This window comes from Hyla sarda, chromosome 1 (genome assembly GCF_029499605.1).
Source record: "Hyla sarda isolate aHylSar1 chromosome 1, aHylSar1.hap1, whole genome shotgun sequence".
Classification (NCBI taxonomy): Eukaryota; Metazoa; Chordata; class Amphibia; order Anura; family Hylidae; genus Hyla; species Hyla sarda.
Genome location: NC_079189.1, coordinates 23,722,101 through 23,742,095, shown reverse-complemented (window position 1 = coordinate 23,742,095; position 19,995 = coordinate 23,722,101). Strand labels below are relative to the sequence as shown.

The following is a 19,995-nucleotide window of genomic DNA, read 5'->3' as shown; positions in this document are numbered from 1 at the left end:
TTGCTTCGGGCTCTGGTGAAAACCAGCGGCACCTTAGACACCGCTCCCTTGCAAGGCCCGCATCATCTGCCACACAGGTCCAGCGGATCCATGATCTCCATGTGTTCTGCCTACTGCCGTGAGTCCTTACAATCTGATTGGTTGTTATAGGCAACTGGTCAACATTTCCTCTACACAGGTTTTTATAAATCTCCTCTATGGAGTTTTGGTGCCATTTCGGCATGATATAAGGAAGTCGGAATACAGATATGACACCAGGGTAGCCAAGAATACTTTGCAGCTAGCAGCAAGATCACATGACCGGAGGTTAGAAAATCATTGCTTGCATACAGCTGCCCAGGCCAATCAGTAGACAGAAAAGGGGTAGGATTAAGAATACTTATACCAATGCACTTTTTTGCGGCCACCATCTTGAAGAGAGAGTTGAGCAGTGAGCAGAGCATAGAAGAACTCACTGTGGAACTACTGATCCCAGAATTCCTTCCCACCATAGTTCAAAGCAATTTGAGCAAATCATTGTGCAGTGGGATAACTTCAGAGACATGCATTACTGGGTCCAGTTACTGCACTACAAATCCCAACAAGGTGACCTCAGAACAAGCCAATAGAAACTCTAACATTACAAAACAGATTAATTTTAGCAAAGTATTGTGCAGTGGGCTGACCTGAATTTAACCCCATAAGGACTCAGGGTTTTTCATTTTTTGCACTTTCGTTTTTTCCTCCTTACCTTTTAAAAATCATAACCCTTTCAATTTTCAACCTAAAAATCCATATTATGGCTTATTTTTTGCGTCACCAATTCTACTTTGCAGTGACATTAGTCATTTTACCCCAAAATTCACGGCGAAACAGAAAAAAAATCATTGTGCGACAAAATCGAAGAAAAAACGCCATTTTGTAAATTTTGGGGGCTTCCGTTTCTACGCAGTGCATATTTTGGTAAAAATGACACCTTATCATTATTCTGTAGGTCCATACGGTTAAATTGATACCCTACTTATATAGGTTTCATTTTGTCATACTTCTGGAAAAAATCATAACTACATGCAGGAAAATGTATACGTTTAAAAATGTCCTCTTCTGACCCCTATAACTTTTTTATTTTTCCAAGTAAAGGGCGGTTTGAGGTTTCATTTTTTGCGCCGTGATCTGAAGTTTTTATCGGTACCATTTTTTCTTTTGATCTGACTTTTTATCACTTTGTATTCATTTTTTAATGGTATAAAAAGTGACCAAAAATAAGCTTTTTTGACTTTGGAATTTTTTTACGTGTACGCCATTGACCGTGCGGTTCAATTAATGATATATTTTTATAGTTTGGACATTTACGCACGTGGCGATACCACATATGTTTATTTGTCCGCCATTATCCCCTCAGATGCCGTGATCAATACAGATCACGGCATGTGCAGCATCGCGTTACTTTGAATGGATGATCGGATTGCCCGCAGCGCTGCCGCGGTGATCCAATCATCCTGCATGGCGGCTGGAGGTCCCCTCACCTTGCTCCGGCCATCTCCTGGGGTCTTCTGCTCTGGTCTGCGATCGAGCAGACCGGAGCAGAAGATCACCGATAACACTGATCAGTGCTGTGTCCTATACATAGCACTGAACAGTATTTGAAATCGAATGATTGCTATAAATAGTCCCCTATGGGGACTATTAAAGTGTAAAAATAAAAGTAAAAAAAAGTTAATAAATAAAAGTAAAATAAATTAGAAAAATCCCCTCCCCCAATAAAAATATAAATTGTCCCATTTTCCCTATTTCACCCCAAAAAGTGTAAAAAAAAAGGTAATATACATATTTGGTATCGCCGCGTGCGTAAATATACCAACTATTAAAATAAAATGTTAATGATACCGTACAGTTAACGGCGTGAACGTAAAAAAAAAAAATCCAAAATAGCTGCTTTTTTTTATAACATTTTATTCCCAAAAAAATTAATTAAAAAAAGTATTAAAAATGTTATATAAGCAAATATGGTATCAATAAAAAGTACAGATCACGGCGCAAAAAATGAGCCCTCATTCCGCTGCAAATACAGAAAAATGAAAAAGTTATAGGTCTTCAAAATGAGGAAATTTTAAACGTACTAATTTGGTTAAACAGTTTGCGATTTTTTTTAAGCGCAACAGTAATAGAAAAGTATTTTATCATGGGTATCATTTTAATCGTATTGACCCAAAGAATGAAGAACACATGTCATTTTTACTGTAAATTGTACGCAATGAAAACGAAACCTTCCAAAATTTGCTAAATTGCGTTTTTTTTTTATTTCTCCACATAGTATTTTTTTGGTTGCGCCATACATTTTATGGTAAAGTGAGTGATGGCATTACAACGGACAACTGGTCGCGCAAAAAATAAGCCCTCATACTATTCTGTGGATGAAAATATAAAAGAGTTATGATTTTTTTGAAGGTGAGGAGGAAAAAAAGAAAACGTAAAAATAAAATTGTCTGCGTCCTTAAGGGGTTAAATAACATAGCATTTCTAACTGAGTTTACCAAAAAAGCATTCCTAGTGGTGAGTGGCAGTACTTGTGTGAGATCAGAACATTGTTGTTTTATTGTGCAAGTTGTTACAAATGAAACAATGCCTAATAAGCATGAGTTTTAGTTTTTAATTGTTTTGTACTTGTATAGAGCTTTATTACGAAAGCGGACATTTACATTTTTTTACACTTTATTTATTGAAAAACAATTTATTTAGACATTTTTTTTTTTTAAACTGTGATCTTGTAATCACTGTTATGCTATACTGCAGCATAGCATAACTGTTTGTCAGTTTTGGGCTGTGTTCACAAGGGTGAAAAATTTGCAAAAAACATTTGCGCACATTTGACTGACCGGTGGGAATTAAGACTGCTCGGAAATGCGCTGTCTCAGAAGGCAATGCATTTCTTTGCGAACTCGCCAGAAAGAATAGATTTGACACCGGACACCGGAATCAGAGGTTTCTGGCATGGAAATTTCCCTATGTGAATAGTCCAGCAGAATCCCATTAAAATGAATGGGACTCTGCGGCAGCAAATTGTCCGTGCAGAATATTCAATGCACACATTTTTTGCCTGTGTGAACTCAGCCTTACAAATGAGCCTCATGGGCCACCATAACTGACAGCCTTGGAGGCAGCAATTTAGCTTCCGGTTGCAATAGCAACCATCAGAACCCCGCAATGACATTGCTGGATGGGTGACAGGGAAGGCCCCATTCCCCTGTCAGCACTGTAGATGCAGTGTTCTTACTGACCACAGCATCTGCAAACTTAACTCTCAGGATCAGAGCCTCCGCTTCTGACAATAGTGGCGGGTGCTCGGCCGCATATGACAATCGGCCGCTGGTCTTGTCACTTCTCAGCAAGTTAACGCTCTGTGTGAGGAGTATATCTGTCTCAGATTGTTAACTACCTTCCCTCTATGATGTGTACACATGTCAGATAACGAGAAAGACCTAAACACTGCTGACTTCTTGGCCTAAACCAAGGTCTATCAGTTCAAGTATGTTTATTAAAATGTTTTTTTTTCCAGTTGAGCTTTTTATTTTATTTTATATAAAGCTTTATTTTACACTTTGCAAAATGACAATTTAATACATTACATTTTATATAATGATTTTATATTCATTACAACCCTTACTCCCCCCCTTTCCACCCCCCCACCAGCCGTTTCCCTCAACCCCTCCACTCCTTCCACTCCATACATATTTTATTTCCTTTCTTAGTTCCATTCTTATTATAGTTGGTATCATAAATCTTAATTTTTTCCACCACATTACTCCATTCTTTTATATTTGTTCCTATGGGGGCGAACCATTTCCTAAGAATACATATTTTTGTTATACCTAGTAATTTATTTATTATCAATTTGTTTTTAAATCTCCTCAACCCTATTCATAGGATAGCTGTTCTTGCATCCCGGGGGAGCTTATTCTTAAGTTGTTGTTCTATTTTAATAAAGATTAAATCTGGGGAATCTGGGGACATCGCCAAAGCATGTGAATCAAGTCTGCATCCTGTGCTTGACATTTCGGCAATTGGCATTGGTCCTTTTTTCAATACTCTGCAGAAATTTTGGGGTGTACGGAAGTCTATGTTTTATTTTTGTGTTTATTAAAATGTTTAAATCATAAATTTATTTACTTAGTTTATAAAAAAAAATTCAATATTTCTATTTTTGATTATTTATAACAGATCCCAGTATCTACCTGCTCTGAACAGTGTCCTCCAGGTTATAAGAGAACCATAAAGCCAGGAATACACAAATGCTGCTTTGAATGTTTGAAATGCTCAAAGGGAGAAATAACCAATGAAACAGGTAACAAAAAATCTAATAGGTTTGTTTTCTACGGTAATTTTGAAATTTATTTTTACTGTCATTAATACTAGTAATACTTTTTCATCAGTAAATAAGATTGCACCTATGGATATAGTTTTAACCCCTTAACAACAATGGATGTAAATGGACGTCATGGTGACATGGTACATGGCACCATGACGTACATTTACGCGCCGAAATGATCGCGAGCACCGGAGCGGTGCACGCGTCTTGTCTGGCAGGTCCCGGCTGATATCTGCAGCCAGGGACCCGCCGGTAATGGCGGACATCTGCGATTGCGCTGTCCGCCTTTAACCCCTCCGATGCCATGATCAATACAGTTCACGGCATCTGCGGCAGTGATGTAGTTTAAATGGACGATCGGATCGCCTGCAGCGCTGCCGCGGAGATCCGATCATCCAGCATGACAGCCGGAGGTCCCCTCACCTGGCTCCGGCCGTCTCCCGGGGTCTTCTGCTCTGGTCTGCTCGATCGAGCAGACCAGAGCAGAAGATCACCGATAATACTGAGCAGTGCTGTGTCCTATACATAGCACTGCACAGTATTAGCAATCAACTGATTGCAATGAATAGTCCCCTATGGGGACATAAAAAGTGTAAAAAAAAAAAAGGAAAAAAATTTAAAATAAAAAAGTGAAAAAGTGAAAAATCCCCTCCCCCAATAAAAAGTAAAACGTCAGTTTTTCCCCATTTTACCCCCCAAAAAGCATAAAAAAAATAATTAATAAGCATATTTGGTATTACCGCGTGCGTAAAAGTATGAACTATTAAAATATATTGTTAATTTTCCCGTTCGGTTAACGGCGTAAACGTAAAAAAATTAAAAAAAGTCAAAAATTGCTGCTTTTTTGTCACTTTTTATAAAAAAAAATTTATAAAAAATTTATAAAAAGTAAAACCTAAGAAAAAGTGGAACTGATAAAAACTAAAGATCATGGCGCAAAAAATTAGCCCTCATATCGCCCCATATACGGAAAAATTAGAAAGTTATAGGTGGTCAAAATAGGGCAATTTGAAACATACAAATTTTGTTAAAATGGTTTGAGATTTTTTTTAAGCGGTGCAATTATAGAAAAGCATATAACATGGGTATCATTTTAATAGTATTGACCCACAGAATAAAGAAAACATGTCATTTTTACCGGAAAGTGTACAACGTGAAAACAAAACCTTACAAAATTTGCTAAATTGCGGTTTTCTTTTCAATATTCCAACATAAATAATATTTGTTTGATTGCACCGTACATTTAATGGTAAAATAAGTGATGTCATTACAAAATACAATTGGTGACGCAAAAAACAAGCCCTCATATGGGCCTGTGGATGGAAATATGAGTTATGAATTTTAGAAGGCGAGGAAGAAAAAACGAAAATGCAAAAATACAATTGGTCTGGTCCTTAAGGCCAAAATGGGCTTGGTCCTTAAGAGGTTAATATTGACAATTTTTGCATGTTGTAAAAACATAACAGTGATTTATTTAATTTTAGGAACAAAATTTGTCATGTCCTGCTCACTGTTTTTTGTTTTTTTTGTTTTGTTTTGTAGACAGTGTTTCATGCCTAAAATGTCCTGAAGATCAATGGCCAAATGACATGAATGAGTGTGTACCAAAACCTATAGAATTTCTGTCTTACAAAAATGACCCCACAGTTTTCATAGTCTCCATTATTTCAGTGTTATGTTTTGTCAAAACATCTACGATCTTGGGAATCTTCATTCTATTTAGAGACACTCCGGTGGTCAGAGCAAATAATCAAACCCTGAGCTTCATTCTCCTGGTTTCCATCATGTTGAGTTTCCTCTGTGTATTTTTGTTCCTGGGTCGCCCTACACATGTCACCTGTATGCTCCGTCAGACTTCATTCGGGATCATCTTCTCAGTAGCTATCTCTTCTATTCTGGCTAAAACCATCATGGTCTACATGGCCTTCAAAGCCACCAAACCTGGAAGTTCCTGGAGGAAATTTATTGGTGTGAAAATTACAAACTGTGTTGTCTTCTTCTGTTCATTTCTTCAAGTCCTAATAAGTATCATTTGGTTATCTACATCTTCTCCATTCCCAGAAAAGAACACTCACTTATACCAAGACAAGATAATATTCCAGTGTAATGAAGGGTCCATGCTGGCCTTCTCCATACTCCTGGGCTATATGGGACTACTTGCAGCTGTTAGTTTCATTGTTGCTTTTTTGGCCAGAAATTTACCAGATCGTTTTAATGAAGCTAAAAACATCACGTTCAGCATGCTGGTTGTCTGCAGTGTCTGGGTGGCTTTTATCCCCTCCTATATGAGTGTTACTGGGAAGAATACAGTTCTTGTAGAGATATTTGCTGTAATATCATCAAGTGTTGGTATTTTGGGCTGCATATTCTTCCCTAAATGTTATATTATACTGGTGAGACCAGAATTAAATTCAAAAAGTGGTTTATCAAGGCAAAAAGCATTATAAATTATTGACCTATAAGATGTATGTATATGTAAATAATATGTGGGCAAACACATGCCTTTTTATTATATATGGCTCCTAAAATTAAAGGGGTTCTCCACTGCCTTAACCTACTTTTGGCAGTTAGTTAGCTCTTTGGCTAATTGTTATTATGGCTTTTTTTCATGTTGCTAACTGTTCTGTATGGGGTGTTTTACTTACCTTTTTGCCAGACCCGGAAGCTGGTTTCCTCATTTGCTTCCTGCCTAGCCTCGACCACTTTTTTTCTTTTCTTCCGCCGCCATCTTGCCACCGGGACGTCACTGTGGAGGGGGGGGTGTTGGAGACCGGCCTGACCCTCGCTCCGTACGTGCCCGCCTCCCGCGTGACGGAATGTCTTCGGGTGTCTGGGCATGCTGGGAGTTGTAGTTTTGCAACCGCTGGAGGCACCCTGGTTGGGAAACACTGCCATAACAAACCTTCAGGAGCTGTCCAGCGCTCCGGGACTCACCTCTGGCCAGGTTAGGGTTAACAATCCTCCAGTGCGTCAGGCCCGATGCTGACATCACTATGGCACATGCGCAGATGATCCTCCCGAGCGAGGACCAACTGCACATGCGCCTATCACGGCATTCGATTCGCCAAAAGCAGCCCAATCCGCATTCAGCTTAGAAGAAGCTGAAAGTAGGGAGGGTGCGCGCTGATGACGACAGAGCATTACGTTGTGCGGGAGGCGGGCACATACGGAGCGAGGGGCAGGCCGGCCTCCAACACACCACCCTCCACGGTGACGTTCCGGTGGCAAGATGGCGGCGGAAGAAAATAAAAATGTGGTCGAGGCTAGGCAGGAAGCAAATGAAAAAAACAGCTTACGGGTCCGGAAAAAAGGTAAGTAAAACACCACATACAGAATTGTTAGCAACATGAAAAAAAGCCATAATAACATATAGCCACAGAGCTAACTAACTGCCAAAAGTAGGTTAAGGCAGTGGAGAACCCCTTTAATGCCAATATACTGGAAATTTAGGAAGTTGACAAAGCTCTGTAAATGTATGCTTGTCTACTGCATGTTTATTAAAAACAGTTTGATGATGGGGGGAACATTTACTTTCTCATAGGATATATGGTCTCACCTTAAATAGCTCAGAACAAACAGGATTCATCTCCACTGGATCATGTTATGCAGATGAGCACCCCAAAAGGTCAGGTAAGCATTTTTTGGGGCGGGAACTATGTCAGGATAGAGTGGACACTGTTGGGATTAGCAGTCATAACTCAACTATGTTCAACAAAAATATAAATATATGTGGCCTTATGGAAACCTGAAACCAACTGTGAAAAAAAAAATATTTAACCTCTTGAGGATGCAGGGTGTACAAGTACACCCTTCATCTCCAGTCCTTAACCTCTTCAGGACGCAGGGCGTCCTATGTCCTTAAGCACGTAGGGCACATGGGTATGCCCGTGGGAATTCCGGTCTCCGCCGCTAGCTGGTCGGGGACCGGACCAGGATGACTGCTGATATCTATCAGCAGGCATCCCGTGCATATGCCTAGAGGGGTACTGAGACCCCACCATGGCGGCAATCCCTGGAAATCATAGGTCAATTCAGACCGGCGATTTTCGATGGATCCAGGTCATACCAGTGTCCAGTGACCCAGTTACCTGGAAAATCACTGGGATCGGGGGTGTCCAAGACACCCCTGGTCCCCCTGAAGGGATAGGAGTTAGGTGGCAGGGGTGTCACCCGTCCTATCCCTGCTATTGGTCGGGGGAAGGGGGGTTAAAGTTCGGTTCCCCCCCATTCTGCCCACCGACGGTAATCCGGGCAGAATGAGAGCACTGTAGCGTGACCGGCGGTGGAGGTCCCTTACCCGACCCTGGTGAAGACTACGGAAGTCGGTGAGTAGTTGCCTAGCAACATCTGGGGCGGGCTAAAGTTTGGAGATCACTGTGCAGTGGTCTTTAAACTGTAGCCCTTCAGATGTTGCAGAACTGCAAATCCCTGAATGCCCAAACAGCAAACAGCTGTCTCGTCATGCTGGGAGTTGTAGTTGCATACCTCCAGCTCTTGCAAAACTACATCTCCCAGCATGCCCTTCGGCGATCAGTACATGCTGGGAGTTGTAGTTTTGCAACAGCTGGAGGCACCCTGGTTGGAAAATATTGAGTTAGGTAACAGAACCTAACTGAAGGTTTTCCAACCAGTTTGCCTCCAGCTGTTGCTAAAGTAATTTTGCAACAGCTGGAGGTTTCCCCCCCCCCCATGTGAATGTACAGGGTACACTCACACGGGCAGGTTTATAGTAAGTTTCCAGCTTCAAGTTTGAGCTGCGGCAAATTTTCTGCCGCAGCGCAAACTCCTAGCGGGAAACTCACTGTAAACCCGTCAGTGAGAATGTACCCTAAAAACACCACACTACACCACACTAACACATAATAAAGGGTAAAACACTACATATACAGCCCCTTACACTGTCCCCCCCCCCAGTAAAAATAAAAAAACATATCGTACGGCAGTGTTTCCAAAACGGAGCCTCCAGCTGTTGCAAAACAACAACTTCCAGCATTTCTTGAAAGCCACTGACTGTCCAGGCATGCTGGCAGTTTAGCAACAGCTGGAGGCACCCTGTTTGGAAATCACTGGCGTAGAATACCCATATGTCCACCCCTATGCAATCCCTAATTTAGTCCTCAAATGCGCATGGTGCTCTCTCTCTTCGGAGCCCTGTCGTATTTCAAGGAAATAGTTTAGGGCCACACATGGGGTATTTCTGTACTCAGGAGAAATTGAGTTACAAATTTTGGGGGGCTTTTTCTCCTTTTACCCCTTATGAAAAGGAAAGAAAAATTTTTACACTTACATGCTGGTGTTGCCCACGTCTTTTTATTTTCACAAGAGGTAAAAGGAAAAAAAGACCCCCAAAATTCGTAACGCAATTTCTCCTGAGTACGGAAATACCCCATATGTGCACGTAAAATGCTCTGCGGGCGCACAACAAGGCTCAGGAATGAGAGCGCACTATGTACATTTGAGGCCTAAATTGGTGATTTGCACAGGGGTGGCTGATTTTACAGTTGTTCTGACATAAACACAAAAAAATAAATACCCACATGTGACCCCATTTTGGAAACTACACCCCTCACGGAATATAAGGGCTATAGTGCGCCTAAACACCCCACAGGTGTTTGACAAATTTTCGTTAAAGTTCACCCCACAGGTGTTTGACAAATTTTCGTTAAAGTTGGATGGGAAAATGAAAAACAAAAAAAATGTTTTACTAAAATGCTGGTGTAACCTCAAATGTTTCATTATTTACAAGGGAAAATAGGAAAAAAGACCCCCAAAATGTGCAACCCCATTTCTTCTGAGTAAGAACATACCCCATATGTTGCTGTAAAGTGCTCTGCGGGCGAACTACAATGCTCAGAAGAAAAGGAGCGCCTTTGGGATTTTGAAGAGAAAATTTGTCCGGAATTGAAGGCCACGTGTGTTTACAAAGCCCCATTTTGGAAACTACACCCCCCACAGAATTTAATAAGGGGTGCACTGAGTATTTACACCTCACTGGCATCACATGTGGGGGGGGGGTCCACTGTTCTGGCACCACGGAGGGCTTTGTAAATGCAGAAGGCCCCCGACTTCTATTCGCTCTCTATAATCTCAATGTCGCTCCTTCTCTTCTGAGCATTGTAGTGCACCAGCAAAGCACTTGATATCCACACATGGGGTATTTCCATACTCAGAAGAAATAGGGTTACAAATTTTGGGGGGCATTTTGTCCTATTACCCCTTGTAGAAATGTAAAATTTGGGGGAAAATCAGCATTTTAGTGAAAAAAAAATTAATTTACACATCCAACTTTAACTAAAAGTCATAAAACACCTGTGGGGTGTTAAGGCTGACTGTACCCCTTGTTAAGTTGCTTGAGGAGTGTAGTTTCCAAAATAGTATGCCATGTGGTTTTCTTTTGCTGTTCTGGCACCATAGGGGCTTCCTAAATGTGGCATGCCCCGAAAAACCATTTCAGCAAAATTTGCTTTCCAAATGCCAATAGTGACTCTTTCTCTTCTGCGCATTGTAGTGCGCCCGGAGTGCACTTGATGTCCACACATGGGGTATTTTCATACTCAAAAGAGATGGGGTTACAAATTTTGGGGACATTTTCTCCTATTACTCCTTGTAAAATGTAAAATTTTGGGGGGAAAAACTGCACTTTAGTGGAAAAAATTCATTTACACATCCCACTTTAACGAAAAGTCGTCAAACACCTATGGGGTATTAAGGCTCACTGTACCCCTTGTTACGTTCCCTTAGGGGTGTAGTTTCCAAAATAGTATGCCATTTGAGGGTTTTCTTGCTGTTCTGGCACCATAGGGGTTTCCTAAATGTGACATGCCCCCCAAAAACCATTTCAGAAAAACTCCCTCTCCAAAATGCCATTGCAGCTCCTTCCCTTCTGAGCCCTCAGAGCACTTGACATACACAAATGAAGTATTTCCTTACTGGAAAGAAATTGGGTTACAAATTTTAGGAAGATTTTTCTCCTTTTACCCCTTGTAAAAATTCAAAAACTACAAGAGCATGTAAGTGTAAAAAATGTAGATTTGGAATTTTCTCCTTCACTTTGCTGCTATTCACTTACTGAATGTTATTTTGAATACTTTGAGGGGTGCAGTTTTTATAATGGGGTCATTTGTGGGATATTTCTAATATGAAGGCTCCTCAAATCCACTTCAAAACTAGCTGGTCCCTGAAAAATTCCGATTTTGAAAATTTTGTGAAAAATTGGAAAATTGCTGCTATACTTTGAAGCCCTCTGATATCTTCCAAAAGTAAAAACATGTCAACTTTATGATGCCAACATAAAGTAGACATATTGTATATGTGAATCAATATCTAATTTATTTGGGATGTCCATTTTCCTTATCAGCAAAGAGTTTCAAACTTCAAATGTTAACATTTTCAAATTTTTCATAAAATTTTGGAATTTTTCACCAAGAGATTATGCAAGTATCGACGAAAATTTACCACTAACATAAAGTAGAATATGTCACGAAAAAACTGTCTCGTAATAAGAATGAAAAGTAAAAGCATCCCAGTGTTATTAATGCTTAAATTGACAGTGGTCAGATTTGCAAAAAAGGAAGTCCTTACGGTGAAAATCAGCTGCGTCCTTAAGGGGTTAATGACCCAGGGAGCCCGTGGGAATTCTGTTCCCTGCCACCCGTGGGAATTCCAGTCCTGTACCTGTACGCCCGTTGGAATTCTGGTCCCCGCCACTCCCCGGGCGGGGACTAGACTGGGATGCCTGCTGAGATCATTCAGCAGGCATTCAGGCACATCGCTGAGCGGGGTCCTGAGACCCCCTCATATCGGTGATCACCGCAGATCACTGGTCAATTAAGAACAGCGATCTGTGGCAATTCCGGGTCATTTGGGTCACTTATAACCCGATTACCCAGAAAAGGAGGATGACCAGTGGTGTAATATACACCATCAATCATCCTCAGAACTAGTTGTAGTAACCGCACCAATCACTGTAGAATTGGAAGGGGGAGGAGGGGGAGGAGCCCCGTACTGCTTTTCCCCCCTCAGTGTAAAAAGTGCCCCCTGGCATCCTTCCTGTGTTGCTTGGCACATTAGATTGCAGGGACAGCTATAGTTAGGCAGGGACATGTGGTAAAAAAGATCTGTAGGTGTCCGCGAGTCCGTAGCACCTTTAGCTGCATGACCCGGGCATGCTGTGGTCAGCCCCCAGCGTATTTTTTTTGGGGGGGTGCTGACCTTTTTATTTTTAACTGTGTGGTCGACTTTCTTCAGAATAAAAGATTGGCCGGCCACGGTTAGCTAAAGCCCACCCACGATTGTTCCATAGTACTGATCAGTGTTTTTGTTGTTGTGCAGGTGCTTTTTCGAGGACTATAAGCGTAATTTTATTTTCTTTTTTGCACCAGTTAGGTGGTTCGTGCCACCAATAGCTGGCCTGTACTGTGTGGACGGACCGTACCTGTGTGTGCTGTCTTCATCACCGCTGTCAGTGATTTATAACTGATCAGAGTTTTTTTGGGTTCAGGCGGGTGCTTTTTTTGTGTTTTAGCGTTTTTTTTTAATTTTATTTACTTTAGCTATTATGATATATTCTGGGAGACTGAGACCTGTGAATCTCATAAAGGAAACAGGTTTCTGACTACAGCTAAAGACAGTTATCTGTCCCAAATGGTGCAGGGCCCGACCAGAGGGGGGACCTACTAGACTTAATATTAACCAACAGACCTGACAGAGTAACTAATGTGCAGATAGAAGGACACCTAGGAGATAGTGATCATAATATAATACATTATAACTTGTTCTTCAATAAGGAAATCTCGCGAGGGGCCATAAAAACAATGAACTTTAGGAAGGCAAAGTTTGATCATATCAGAGAAGCCCTTAACAATATAAATTGGGATAATGTCCTCAAAAACACTGACACTAAATGGGAGACTTTAAAAAATATCTTAAATTCTCACTGTAGGATGTATATACCTAATGGGAATAAAAGGATCAGGAATAAAAGAAAACCAATATGGATGAATACGTTAAGGGGGGCAATTAATGACAAAAATAAAGCATTTGATCTACTAAAACAAGAGGGCAGTGAAGTATCATTAAAAAGCAATAGAGAAACGTGTAAAATATGTAAAAAACTGATAAAAGCTGCAAAAATTCAGACAGAAAGATTCATTGCCAAAGAGAGTAAAACTAACCCCAAAATGTTCTTTAACTATATAAATAGAAAAAAGGTTAAAAATGAAAGTGTAGGCCCATAAAAAAAAAAAAAACAATAAAGAAGAAATTATAGACAGGGATCAGGAAAAAGCAAATATGTTAAACAAATTCTTCTCTACTGTATTCACCGAGGAAAATTAAATGCCACATGAAATACAGGGAGACAATGTAAACTCCCCAGTACAGGTCACCTGTCTAACCCAGGAAGAAGTACAGTGCCAACTACAAAAAAAACTTAATAGACAAATCACCAGGTCCAGATGGCATTCACCCCTGTGTTCTAAAGGAATTAAGTAATATAATAGGAATGGCAAATGCAAATGTAGTGCCAATATTTAAAAAGGGGTAAAAAAAAAGTGACCCTGGGAATTATAGGCCTGTTAGTTTAACCTCCATTGTATGTAAATTGTTTGAGGGTTTCCTAAGGGATGCTATTTTGGAGTATCTTGATAAAAATAAATGTATGACCCATATCAGCATGGCTTTATGAGGGATCGGTCCTGTCAAACTAACCTGATCAGCTTTTATGAGGAGGTGAGCTCTAGACTGGACCAGGGGCAATCTCTGGATGTCGTATATTTGGATTTTTCCAAAGCATTTCATACAGTGCCACATAAAAGATTGGTGCATAAAGTGAGAAGGATGGGGCTGGGGGAGAATGTGTGCAAGTGGGTAAGTAACTGGCTCAGTCATAGGAAACAGAGGGTGGTTATTAATGGTACTTATTCTGATTGGGTGACTGTTACTAGTGGAGTACCACAGGGGTCAGTCTTGGGTCCTATTCTATTTAATATATTTATTGATGACCTTGTAGAGGGGTTGAATAGTAAACTAGCAATTTTTGCAGATGATAATAAACTCTGTGCGGTAAACACAATTGTAAATTAAGCTGTAGTTACCAGTGTCAGGAAGCTGCTGCCAAGGCAATTACAATAATGGGGTGCATCAATAGGGGCATAGATGCCCACGACAAAGGAAATAATTCTACCACTGTAAAAATCCTAGTCAGACCACACATAGAATACTGTGTACAGTACTGTGCACCAGTGTACAAGAAAGATATAGTGGAGCTGGAGAGGGTTCAAAGACGGGCAACCAGAGTAATACGGGGAATGGGAGGACTACAGTACCCAGAAAGATTATCAGAATTAGGGTTATTTAGTTTAGAAAAAAGAAGGCTTAGGGGCGACCTAATAACAATGTATAAATATAGGGGACAGTACAGAGATATCTCCCATGATCTATTTGTACCCAGGACTGTATCTATAACAAGGGGGCATCCTCTACATTTAGAGGATAGAAGGTTTCTACACCAGCACAGTGAGAGCAGTGAGACTATGGAATTCTCTGCCAGAGGAGGTGGTCATGGGGAACTCTGTAAAAGAATTTGCTGGAATTTCTCTTTTTGTTCAATTCTGTTACTACTCCCAAAAAAGTGATGACTTTAGGCATGCTGGAATAAAGCCACGGCATTTTCCCATGTCTCTGTGTGCATATAACACTGGCAAGCATCTACTGACAACCAGGGATACTTTATGCAATTTTATTTTTTTGTGAATAAGCCTAGAAAATGGGCAAGCTGGAATAGTTACCATGGGTTACCGCATTTCACTATAACTGATCCTTAAAAACACTTTAAAACTACTTGAATACACTCCAAATAGTGTAAGACGGGGGCTTAGAGCTGTTAAGCAGTGGTTTAAATGTGATTAGAGGCTTATTTTGAGTTTGAGTTGAACCGAGCTGAATCGATTTCGCCATTTTCTAAAAGCTTGGCGAGTCCAGTGAACCGAACTTTTCTAAAGTTCGCTTAACTCTATTCAAGACATATGCTGTTCCTAAAATTCTACAGATGCTATTAATCGCACAGCCTACGGCCTTCTTTGCTTCTCTACGGTTCCTCCTTTCCTGCTTTATTTGGAAAAAGAAGCGACCTAGAATGGCTACCTCCCTTCTGTTCCAGTGTAGGTGAAATAGGCTTTCTGGACACTATGGGGGAGATTTATCAAAACCTGTCCAGAGGAAAAGTTGCCCAGTTGCCCATATCAACCAATCAGATTGCTTCTTTCATTTTGCAGAGACCTCGTAAAAAATGAAAGAAGCAAGCTGATTGGTTGCTATGGGCAACTGGGCAACTTTTTCTCAGGACAGGTTTTGATGAATCTCCCCCTATACAATAAAGTCATCCGGTTGAGATTAAGGATAGAACTCACTGCTACATCTCCCTGCACCTCTTTACAGTCTTTGGCTTTTACTACCTATATCGGCAACCTACTGGCAGACCTATGGTTTCCCTCCTTGAAGACCTCTCGTATGGGTAACGTTTTTCTGCTCTATAGGGGAATCTTCTTTATATGGGGGTCCCTTTCCCCATCACTGGCTCCCTTTACGCCCACATTACTCTCTTCAAGTTTGGCACCTGTAGCGGTGGAACGTTCCTCTCCTATATTCCAGCACTTTTGGTCTCAACTAGGGATGAGCGAATCAAATCTGAAGAATCTGAATTCCTTACGAATTTCAGCCGCAATTCGATCACGCAAATCTCTTCATTAAACTCCATTTAGTGCGGTCCAGGCTCCAGGTCATCTAAAATGGTAGATCCACATGTGAGGAGATGGGGCAACGAATTCTGGGAAGGTGGGAACAAGGGTAGGCGGGATGACCCTGAATCATTTGCAGCATGCAGCCTATCAGCAGCCAGCAACCCCTGTGATGTCACAGCCCTGTATAATCGGCAGCTATCTTGTGGCCAGTCACTTTAGCCTTTTATTGCAAAGAGAGAGAGGAACAGACAGCGCTGTGTGTGTTGCACAGAAAAGCATTTTTCCAGCAGCGATTCATCTCCCAGTCACTACAGCGTTCTATTACAGAGAGGAATAGAGAGCAGTGTGTTGCACAGAAAAGCTTTTATACAGCAGTGATTCACCTCAAGCCCAAATCCAGCCTTGTAGCACTGATAGGGAAGGGAATGAGATTGAGAGAGAAGGTGTAATTTTGGGTGTAATACCCAGCAACTGTGTGCTGCAGCACTGGTGTGTACTGCTGGTGTTGCACACAAATACTGTTTTAAGCATACTGGAGCACATTGTCCTCCCTGATAAGTGCATACCACATATGTACATCTAAGTGGTGTACTATTTTGTTCCTGATAAAGTCTTAAAGGGGTACTCCACTGGAAAACATTTTATTCTTTAATCAACTGATGCCAGAAAGTTAAAAAGATTTGTAAATTACTTCTATTTAAAAATCGTAACCCTTCCAGTACTTTTCAGCTGCTGTAAGTTCACAGGAAGTTATTTTCTTTAAAAAAAATGTTCTCTGTCTGATCACAGTGCTCTCTGCACCCATGTCTATTTTAGGAACAGTTAAGAACAGGAGCAAATCCCAATAGCAAACCTCTTCTGCTCCGCACAGTTCCTAAAATGGACAGAGGTGTCAGCAGAGAGCACTGTGGTCAGACAAAAAGGAAATTCAAAAAGAAAATAACTTCCTCTGGAGCATACAGCAGTTGATAAGTACTGGAAGGATTAAGATTTTTAAATAGAAGTAATTTACAAATCTGTATAACTTTCTGGCACCAGATGATTTAATAAAAATATTTTCCAGTGGATTACCCCTGTAAGGGCCTAGATACTGTGAAAGGCCAGGCAAAAGTACACATCAGCTGGTGTTGTTCACAAATACTGTTTTAAGTGTACTGGAGCACTTTATCTTCCCCTCATAAATGCATACGTACATATGTACATCTAAGTGGTGTACTATTTTATTCCTGTTAAAGTCTTAAGGGCCTAGATACTGTGAAAGGCCAGCAAAAAGTACACACCTGCTGGTGTTGTACACAAATACTGTTTTTAAGTATAGTAGACAGTATTCTACTCCCCTCATATGCGCACTAAGTATGTCAGGAAGAGAAGTGCCAGGAGTGGCAGAGGCCTAAATTCATCAGGCAGAGGTCACAGCTAGAGATGAGTGAACTTTTCAAAAATTCGATTCGGCCGATTCGCTGAATTTTCCAAAAAGAGTTTGTTTCGATACAAATTTTTTCGCAGCCAATCTATATTAAAAAGGCTATTTCTAGCCTACAGACAGCCTCAATAGGGGTATAGAACACTTTGATGTGTTCTAAAACGTATATGGAGTGTGCTGGGGTTGTGAAATAATACTGTTATTCGGAATAACATGCAGATTACCGGTATTCCACACAGCAGCACATTGACAGAGCCTGGTGGTGGAATCAGGGTGAGGAGACCATATAGTGGCTGAAAGACACAGCGTTGAGGTGTTGGCAGCATGAGGATACCATATAGTGGCTGAATGGCACAGCGTGGAGGTGTTGGCAGCATGAGGACACCATATAGTGGCTGAATGACACAGCTTGGATGAGGCTGAAGCATGAGCACACCATATAGTGGCTGAATGACACAGCGTGGAGGTGTTGGCAGCATGAGGACACCATATAGTGGCTGAATGACACAGCGTGGAGGTGTTGGCAGCATGAGTAGGCACTAGGCCTTCACAATCCCTAAGATTAAAAGATGAATTTAGAAATTTAAACCGAAGATTTTTTCATAGCGGGTGCTACCTATGATAAAATTTGAATTTCCCAGGCCAAGGCCCAGCAGCAGCATCAGTAAATCATATATTGCCTGAATAACACAGCCTAGAGTTGGCTGATGCATGAGTACACACAAGGGCTTCACAATCCCCCCCAAAAAACACAGCAATTTAAGAAATTTTTGAAAAAAATGTTGGATAGCGGGTGCTACCTATGAGAAAATTTGAAATTCCTAGACCCATGCCCAGCAGCGGCATCAGTAAACCATATATTGCCTGAATGACACAGCCTGGAGTTGGCTGATGCATGAGTACACACCAGGGCTTCACAATCCCCCCCAAAAACACAGCAATTTTAGACACAGGGCTCATGTGGCTGTGAGTGTAGGCGCAACATCTCCATTGCCCTGACCAGCCATCGTTTCCAAGATTTTCGCCAAGGCAAACCATGTGAAGAACAGCGTGACACCCCCGTGCCCTGCACACATGGTATGCTGAAGGGCCACTGAGACAGGGCAGTGGAGGCTTAGGACACAGTGGAGGATGTGGAGGCGGAGTAGCACACTGTCACAGGACCAACGGGCTGACAGAGTGTAGTAGGAAGCAGCATGAGTACACACCAGGGCTTCACAATCCCTAAGAAAAAACAACCATTTTTTTAATTTTTGAAGAAGATTTAGGACAGAGGGTGCTACCTATATATTGCCTGAATGACACAGCCTGGATTTGGCTGATGCATCAGTACACACGAGGGCTTCACAATCCCTAAGAGAAAACAATAATTTTTGAAATTTTGAAAAAAGATTTTGGATAGTGGGTGCTACCTATGAGAACATTTTAAATTCCCAGACCCAGGCCCAGCAGCGCCATCAGTAAACCATATATTGCATGAACGATACAGCCTGAAGTTGGCTGATAAACAAGTACACAACAGGGCTTCACAATCCCCCCCAAAAAACACAACAATTGTAGAAATTTATGAAGAAGACTTTTGGATAGCGGGTGCTACCTATGAGAAAATTAGAAATTCCCAGACCCAGGCCCAGCAGCACCATCAGTAAACCATATATTGCCTGAATGACACAGCCTGCAGTTAGCTGACGCATGAGGAGACTATTGAAATGTTTGATTTTTTACTTTGAAATTTAAATCAAAGTTTGAGTGTCCCGGACCCCAGCGTGTGGGTAAAAATGACCAAATCCAACAAGCCCCCACAGGGCTCATGTGGCCGTGAGAAGTAGGCGCAACGTCTCCATTGCCCTGACCGGCCATTTTTTTTTTAACCTTTGTTTAAGAACAAGCGCACATCCAAGAGTCCAGAAGACTCTACAATGCAGGACGGTGGACCACAAAAAGACATTCTTCTCTAAAGTAATGTTTTCTGATATAATGAAGCAGTTCATCCATCACTGTATTATTCATGAAAATTTTAATTTAAAAAATCACACACAACAAGTGTTCAATGGAGTAATGGTTATTATTCTGGAAAATTCAAGTTTATTACTGAGAAAATTATCAGAAAACTGTACCCAAGAGGGTTTAATAACCCCATACATTGCACCATAAATGTTGAAATTTAAATTAAGCATGTATGTATCTATTTAAAAAATCCTAAAATTAAAGGCCCAAGCCCAGAAACATCATGAAGGCAATAGTTCCTGAAAGACACAGGATGAGTCAGGAGCAGGCATTGGCAGTATCCAAGAGGGTTTCATAACCCCTTACATTAAAAGATCAATGTTGAAATTTGCATTAAGCTTGTGTTTGGCTAATGCTAAACATTCAAAAATTAAAGGCCCAAGGCCAGAAGAGTCAGTGAGGCAAGAAGTTCCTGCAAGACACAGGATGAGTCAGGAGCAAGCATTCACAGTACCCAAGAGGGTTTCATAACCCCTTCACTA

The 19,995-nt window shown here is 41.1% G+C and overlaps 1 protein-coding gene across 2 annotated transcripts in view; it reads left to right on the top strand.

Moving 5' to 3' along the window:
* The window catches only part of LOC130322978 (vomeronasal type-2 receptor 26-like), a 46,567-nt gene extending 39,635 nt beyond the window's left edge, over positions 1–6,932 (top strand). For both annotated transcript variants that reach the window (XM_056553128.1, XM_056553126.1), the window contains 2 exons: positions 4,198–4,321; positions 5,888–6,932. In XM_056553128.1, the coding sequence (XP_056409103.1) occupies positions 4,198–4,321; positions 5,888–6,792 (1,029 nt within the window). In that variant the 3' untranslated portion in view covers positions 6,793–6,932. The remainder of the gene's footprint in view (positions 1–4,197; positions 4,322–5,887) is intronic.
* The last annotated feature ends 13,063 nt before the right edge of the window (positions 6,933–19,995 follow it).